This window comes from Drosophila erecta, unplaced genomic scaffold, assembly GCF_003286155.1.
Source record: "Drosophila erecta strain 14021-0224.00,06,07 unplaced genomic scaffold, DereRS2 tig00000021-arrow-pilon, whole genome shotgun sequence".
Lineage (NCBI taxonomy): Eukaryota > Metazoa > Arthropoda > Insecta > Diptera > Drosophilidae > Drosophila > Drosophila erecta.
The window spans coordinates 23,521,267-23,529,560 of NW_020825198.1; the positions used below are offsets into that span (position 1 = coordinate 23,521,267).

At 35.4% G+C, this 8,294-nt stretch overlaps 1 protein-coding gene across 1 annotated transcript; it reads right to left on the minus strand.

The window, feature by feature from the left end:
* On the minus strand, nucleotides 1-3,176 carry LOC26526001. Its single transcript, XM_026976417.1, has 2 exons — nucleotides 3,064-3,176; nucleotides 1-2,991 (listed from the first exon to the last, which is right to left on the minus strand). Exons 1-2 carry the CDS (start codon nucleotides 3,142-3,144, stop codon nucleotides 1-3), a joined length of 3,072 nt encoding a protein of 1,023 aa, XP_026832218.1. The 5' UTR covers nucleotides 3,145-3,176.
* Nucleotides 3,177-8,294: the final 5,118 nt, after the last annotated feature.

Consider the following 8,294-nt stretch of genomic DNA (forward strand, 5'->3'; position numbering starts at 1 on the left):
TTAAAAACGTTTTCTACAATTGCACTTGTAAAACAAAAAGCCAATATACGTCAGTAGGCAGCAGGTAAGTAAAATAATATAAATAATATTTGCATTTAAGCTTGTTTCATTAATTTTTAAGTGATTTTCAATAGAATTATTTTTCTTTAAAAAATATCCGGTTGGTGCCAAACGCCTTAAAAAGCATAGCGCTTTACCTTTCTTATTTTCGAAATGGCTTAACATACTTTTACCATCGATCCAACTGTTATAGTTCCAGTATTGACAGGAACCTGACGTATTGACCTCCTTATTCTTGGACTTGCGAAAGATAAGTGGCACGGGTACAGGAAGATTTGAACTATAGCCAGGTAATGATATAGATACTATTCGGCTTATTGATATTAAAGATCTAGCAGACTGTTGGAATAGTTTGTCATTTGAGTATACTTTAATAACAACAATAACGTCATTTATCTCTTTGGTTAAAGCTTTCAAGGTGCCTATTAGATCTATTGGCAAGTATACACCAAGTTCTAAGTCAGGTTCATCAACAACATCATTAATGTCATGATTTACTTGAAGAAAACGGTAATGTTCGTTTTTAAATGCTCCCTTTAGTTTTGTATGTGTATTTATTTTTTTATTATTTGCAAACAATGCTATTCCAGAAACATTGGCAATACTTGGGTTGATTGAGAAATATAAAAAAAATTTGGAAATATATACTGATACTCCTATATCATCATAGTCAATTGTTTCACTTTGCAACTCAGAGACAAGCAATTCTTCACCATTATCTATTTGAGTAAAAGTCAAATTAGTTGATAAAGTGTCAACAGACCTTTCAAATGATCTTAATAACTTATTTGTAGCATTTAGCTCAGCAGACATCTTTATAACATTAGGGTCAATGCCTAATAATATATTGTATATATCGAAAATGTCAGAAATTGCATTTTTCCATTTGGTTGATCCTTCACTTGTCTGTCGAAGTGATAAATTTGATGAATGGGTATTAAGCACGGATTGAATAATTTTAGAAATAAAGAATATATCAGCTGGGACTATATTATTTTTATTATTTGCAATTAAGTCTTTCACATTTAGTAAAACTTTTTCTGGTGAAGACTTAAACATTTTGGATTTTTGCAAATCATGCAATACTTTGGTATTATACTTAGGACTTTCACATTTGACTGGTTGTGTTAACGCTTTCCAATATGCACCATGAACAAAATCACCTAAACATAATCGCGTATAAGGCATGCCATTCTTTTGAATACACAATTTCTTTGTCGTAGCAATTTCTCCAATACGTGTTGTAGTCCACTGGTTTTGCATTTCATTGTTTGAAAATGAACGCTCTGAAAAACAATAATCTGTACTACGTATGAGAAAGGTTGAGTTCTTAATGAAATTAAAAAAAAAATTGTTCAGTACAATTTTAATGTGTATAAAGGCAAAAGATTTCTTTGGTATTTCGGGGACATTGTGCCCAAAGGCAAGTTCCTTGACATAATTTTCTGCTGTTACTTTGAGAGCCGCAGTAATATGAATCCAAAAAACAACATACTTATTTTTGATCCATTCCATATTCATTATTCGAACATCGTGTATGAAAATATGACCTAGATTTCTGTTTCCATATATACTTTCTGAAAGCTTTCTTAAATTTTTAACGGTTACTTCATCACACAAATGATGTGCAAAATTTGTATTCATACATGAGACGTTCCAACGTATAACAAATCCAGGCACTGTGTTTCTATTAAAATCTACAAATAACCGGGTGGAAATCAGCTGAAACTCAAAAATGCTGTGACCTTCACACCTATATTCGGTGCGATAGAGTGAAACTAAATTTACATTAAAAATGGAATACGATTGTTCTTGATTCTCCCATACAAGGTCCAACCTAGCTTTTTTTAAAGTGCCATATTCTAAAAAGGCAAAACATTTAACACCAACATAAGAGTTGTTATTTGCCCATAAATACTTTCGATTATAAATCACCAATCTTAGCCCTTTAGAGCTATTATCTATTTCCAATACCATTTTAACAGCACTACTTGACTTCGCAATTTTTTTGCTTAAGGTAGGAATCGATTTATAGCCTTTCCTAACAATTTTAAAATTTTCATATATACTCATAATTATAATATATTTTTTTCTCAAGTGGTGAGAAAGGAAATCAATTTTGAAAAATTCGTGTTGATTTTTCTTTGGTACGTACTTTGCTAAAATCCGTCTTAGCCAATTTCGTTTTTTTAAGTACTCTCTTAGATCAACGTGTTCATAAGTAAAATTATTCCAGTCAATACCATAACAAACCGCCGGGTGATAGACTAAAGCTCCAAATCCGCTGGGACATCCAGCATTAGATATCAGTCGTTCCGACTTAAAAATGCACACAGCATTTAAGAAAGCATGACAGTCTACAGCTACTATTTGATTTTTGAAGTCAGTTGCAGTTTGATTATTTATAATATGCTTCAGGCAGTGCTCATTGGGATTATTTTTTAAGTGTTTTAAACTCTTATTTATTTCTTTTCTCCAAGATTTTCCTGGCAAACGTACTTCATAAGGAAAAAGCTCGTTTTTTCGACGTATTGGAAGCCAATATTCACATATATTCTTCTTAAGCAAGAACTGGGATATTGCAGAAATTTCTAAGTTTGTTAAATCCATAGGAATAATTATATTTGAGCCGTAGCAAAATTGTTCATTGAACTCTTGAGGTTCATTTGAAATTTTTAAGCAAATTGGAACGTCACCAACGTCTCGAATTTCAAAAAGGTCATCAGGGCAGTGCAGGTTTTTGTTTATTTTTATTTTGCACTCTATCAAATCCGGTATCCATTGTCCATTATTTGTATCGCACACACGCATTAAAATTTGATGGTTGGATTTTAGGCACAGTAGGTCTTCAGATATTGCATAAGGAATGCCTTTATACTTCCAATATGCCGTACCTGATGTTGTTTTAGTAAATTCGTCAAGACATTTTATCTAAAATATATAAATTCGAATAATCCATTACTTATTTTAAATGTTGCCTTAAACTACACTAACATTTCATACCCTTGTTGAATTTTCTTGCGAAAGTATGGAATTATGTAATAGGCACATAAATACTACTGTAGAGATAATGTTACTACGCATGATTGTGATACACCATAGTAATAATGAAGTAGACTCCCATATTTTGGTTAGCGCTACCCTATCTAAAAACAAATAATCTTTTTTATCTTTGTTGTCTTTTAATTCTTCTATGAGCTTATAAGGTGGACCTAAAAAGATTCTCTCACCAGTTTTCAGATTCTAGTTTTGGTAAGAGGTAATACGATTTATCATGTCAAAAAGTAATTTTAGGAACTTACGAGTGACACCAGGTACAATACTACATAGGTGTAGTGAATAGTAATCTTTGAAATGCAATGCTGTCACTAAAAAAATGTTGCCGTGTTTTAATACCAATATTAAAGAGCTTTAATATCAAAGCTCTTAGCGAAAATGTGAATTTTGTAACGTGCGAAAGAAGATATAGAAAAATTTCAATAATAATTACGGTGCTTTTCCTGATTATACTGTTAAATTTTGGTTTCGAGACTTCCATAGTGCCCAAAACTGCACTGCAAATGAAGTCAGCAATGACAAGCCCTCTAATGCGGTTACAGAGAACATTTAATAAAAATCAACGAAATAGTGTTGGCTGACCGGAAAGTCTTAGTCAGCGAGATAGTATAAGCTATAAGGATATGTACCGACACGCCATATTTGGGTATACTGAATAAGTGGCCAACAACGGACACAAAACGGCGCAAAAGCTCCGAAGCGGCCAGGAAAGCTCAACAGGTTGGGAGGGAAATGTCGTCTGTTTTTTTATGATTGCCATGAAATACTCTTAGAAATGATGTCAAAAAAAATTGTGTAAAGGAACGTAAGGGTCTCCTCCCACAGTATTGCATTCCATCCGATTAAAAACGTTTGGCCTTAAAAGTCTATTTTTTCTTATTTTAGACATCATAAGTCGAGCATCAAATACTGTTAGAAGGCGACGGCGACCATTCAACTGCTTTTCAGATCAAACATTTTGTCTTTTCAGGACCTTGACAACCACAAGCGTGTCGAGCACCCACTTTTTGTCTGGGAAATAATACTATTTTCTTTATCAGAAGACTGCTTCTTCATTTTTCAGAGAGATAGTTTCTTAGTTAGTTATATAGTTTCAGAGAAATAGTTAGAGACTAAGTTACAAATTCAACAAACCAACTATAATTTCTGATTTTCTGCATTCTGACAACGGAATAATAAAAAAAAGCAGAGGCTAAGTGTAACGGTAAATATGCAGTTATTTTTGCTGATGAGAACTGGTGCAAAACTGAGTAAAAGCGCTTGTTTGGTTTTTGAATCATAACTATTCTTCTTTTTCTATTTTGCTATACACGCCTAACTGTAAAATAAAAACAAGGAGTTCAATAAAAAAAGTTTTTGTCATTTACAATATTCGTATAATAATAGGTTGGAAAATATCTCCCTTCCGCTTTTTTGCTCTTTATTCAATGCCTTATAAAAAGTGTTACAGTGATCGCATTTAGTTCAAATATGCGCCGTTTTGTTCGATAATCTGTTTCCATCTAGATGGCAACTTCATAATACCTCTCTCGTAGAAGCCCCCCTCCTTATTTGCGAAGAACTCGGACAGCCACTTTTCACAAGCCTCTTTTGAGTTCAACTTTACACCACCAAGAGCATTCGCCATGGACAGGAACAGGTGGTAATCACTTGGCGCTATGTCCGGGCTATATGGTGGATGCGATAAAACCTCCCATCCGAGCTCCCTTAGCTTCTGACGAATCATCAACGAAGTGTGTGGTCTGGCGTTGTCCTGGTGGAACACAACACCCTTCCTGTTGGCCAATTCTGGACGCTTCTGGTCGATCGCCTGCTTCAAGCGGTCCAGTTGTTCGCAGTAGATGGTAGAATTATGCGTCTGGCCATATGGGAGCAGCTCATAGTGGATGATTCCCTTCCAATCCCACCAAACACACAGCAAAACCTTCCTGGCCGTCAATCCCGGCTTGGCCACTGTTTGGGACGATTCACCGGCCTTCGACCACGACCGTTTTCGCTTGATATTGTCGTATGTAATCCATTTTTCGTCGCCAGTCACCATCCGCTTCAAGAATGGGTCGAGTTCGTTCCGTTTCAGCAGCATATCGCAGGCGTTTATTCGGTCCAGAAGGTTTTTTTGCGTCAAATCATGCGGCACCCAAACATCAAGCTTTTTTTTGTATCCAGCCTTCTGCAGATGGTTTAAAATGGTTTGGTGACAAACTCCCATCTCCTGGGCGATGTCACGAGATGCCACATACCGGTCTAACTCGATGTATTCCATGATTTGATCGGTATTTGTCGTCACAGGTCTTCCGCCGGCTGGCTTATCCATGGTGTCGTTTTCACCGGCTCTGAATCGTCGAAACCATTCCTCCGCGGTTCGAAGTGATAGAGTACCATCCCCCAAAACACCATTAATCTCACGGAACGTTTCTCTAGCGGATTTGCCTTTAACGAAGGAAAACTTTAAAATAGCGCGAATTTCGGCGTTAGTGAACTCCATGTTTACACGTCTATAACTGTTGATATCGCAATATCCAAACTAATCATGCATAGCGTCGTTTTGTAGGTTATGCCAAGACCTTTCAAATTATGTATAGTATTGCCAGATACGAGCTCTATAGCGCTTTGTACATAGCCGCGAAATTCAAAAGACAAAAAGGCGGAAGGGAGATATTTGCCAAACTAATATTTATGTGAGCTTACCTATGTATATTCGTGTCCATCCAATTTTGGGGGTGTCTGGATAAATCGAAAGGCAAAGAAAGAAGACAAAAGCTAGAGAGGCGGAAATAACGTCACTCCTTCTCTACTTAGTAACCTAACCGCACAATAAAATATTACAATATATTTTAAATATTTTAGCAACTGAAAAGATAAGAAAGGAAAATCGACCATGCTTAGAGTGCTAAATTAGTGTCCACCACTGTACATACAGTGGCTCACAGCTTATTTCAACCAGCGTCTATCTGAAAATTCAACGGTCTGTAAAAGCTGAACTAAATATTTTATTAACAAAATTTAAACGCAACATATTTCTTGTATGTTTCAAGATATTTTTTACTAACTTATTTTATTTTTAATTAATTTGGTAGTATTTTTTTAAGAATTAATAATTAAAGTGTACCTCAAAACAATGCAACAGCTGATTTCAACCAGTTTGTAACATTGGTATATGATCTTGTGATTAAATCTATTAAATTTTTTTAATATTTTGTGTGACTTGTTGTTCCCTTGTTGTCAACAACCATTTTAAGCCTTTTCGGCATCGAATCCATTAATTTTTGGGTGAGTTCTGGGGTGATTTTAGACCATTCCTCTACCAAAGCTACTTTTAGGTTAGATTTATTGGAAATTTGGCGTTTTCGGACGTTTGTATCCAAAATTGCCCGCAAATTCTCTATAACGTTCATGTCTGGCGACTGTGCTGGGGGTTGCATTACATGGGGACAATTCCACACTAGCCAGGTTTGCCCAATGGCCGACTTATGTTGTGGGGGTCATTGTCTTGTTAAATGCGAAAATTGTTCCGTATAGCCAGTTTCTCCGCACTATCCAATAAATTTGACAAAATATCGAGGTAACGCTTTTTATCCATCGTTGTCTCAATAAATTCGAGTTTCCCAACTCCAGCTGCCGACATACTGGCCCAAAGCATGACTCTGCCACCGCCGTGCTTCACTGTGGCTTTCAAATGCTTGGCTTGCAGCTCTGTATTTGGCTTTCGCCACACATATGATGCTCCATCTGAGCCAAAAATATTGAACTTGGTGTCATCAGTGAATATAACTGTGTTCCAAAAATCTGAATCCTTGTTTAAATGCTTTTTAGCAAAGTAGACGTGCCTTAATTTTTTAGCACTTATAAATGATTTCTTCCGTGCAATTCTACCATTTAAATCATGCTCACGGAGCACACGCCGAATTGTTTCCGGGTGGCAAGACTTTCCTAACTCGGCATCTATTTCGTTGGCAATTTTCGGCGCCGATAATCTGGGATTTTCCCGTATTTTCCGGACGATATGACGTTTTAATTCAAGTTCTCGCTTTGGTAGAGGAATGGGCTAAAATCACCCCAGAACTCACCGAAATATTAGTGGATTCGATGCCGAAAAGGCTTAAAATTATACAACAAGTGAGGTCACACAAAATATTACAAAAATGTTAATAGTTTTATACTTTATTAGTAACTAGTTTGTAACTAAACTGGTTGAAATAAGCTGTTGCATTGTTTTGAGGTACATTTCATTATTAATTCTTAAAAAAATAATACCAAAATAATTAAAAATAAAATAAGTTAGAAAATAATATCTTGAAACCTACAAGAAATATGTTGCGTTTAAATTTTTTTACTAAAATATTTAGTTCAGCTTTTACAGACCGTTGAAGTTTCAGATAGACGCTGGTTGAAATAAACTGTGAGCCACTGTATATGGTGCAGTACGCAATTCGCCAACTAGACAGTGACAATTCAGCATATTCTGCTTTCAACCAGTAAGTTGATCACGATATTTAAATTTGTATAATGGCGAAAGAGTTCTTTGGTATTTTGGAGGCTCTTTCCCCCTTGACATCATTTTCTGGTTTTATTTTGATCCACTTATTTTTTAACCATTCCAATTCGTGTATGGAAAGATTACCTAGATTACTATTTTCATTTCTGAAACTATCACACAAATTATATATAAAATTGTATTTATACATGAGTCAGGCGCAGTGTATAACAAATCCATTAAAATCTACAAATAACCGGGAAGAATCCAACTGAAATTAAAAACTGATGTGACCCTCACACCAATATTCGGTGCGATAGCAAATTAAAAACGATTGTTCTTGATTCTCCAAAATAAATTCCAGCTTGGCTTTTATAAAAGCCACAATCTAAAAATGCGAAACATTTAACACCAACATAAGAGACATAGACTCTACAAATTCGCCAAAAAACTTTTTGCCACGCCCATTCAAATACCCAAAAACCGCACACAACTATCACGGCCACACTTTCGAAAAATGTGATATTTTTTCATTTTTTTATATACTTTGTTAATTTTTATAGATTTCCCAAAAACCTTTTTGTCACGCCCACTCCAATGCCCACAAACCGCCCAAAACTGTCACGCCCACACTTGAAAAATGTTGTGATATTTTGTATATATCTTGTAAATTTCCATATATTTGCCGAAAAACTTTTTGCGA

Coding starts and splice junctions, on each gene's coding strand:
- LOC26526001 (XM_026976417.1), bottom strand. CDS start 3,144: ATGCGTAGTAACATTATCTCTACAGTAGTATTTATGTGCCTATTACAT. Junction 2,992..3,063: donor CGCAAGAAAATTCAACAAGG/GTATGAAATGTT, acceptor TATATATTTTAG/ATAAAATGTCTTGACGAATT.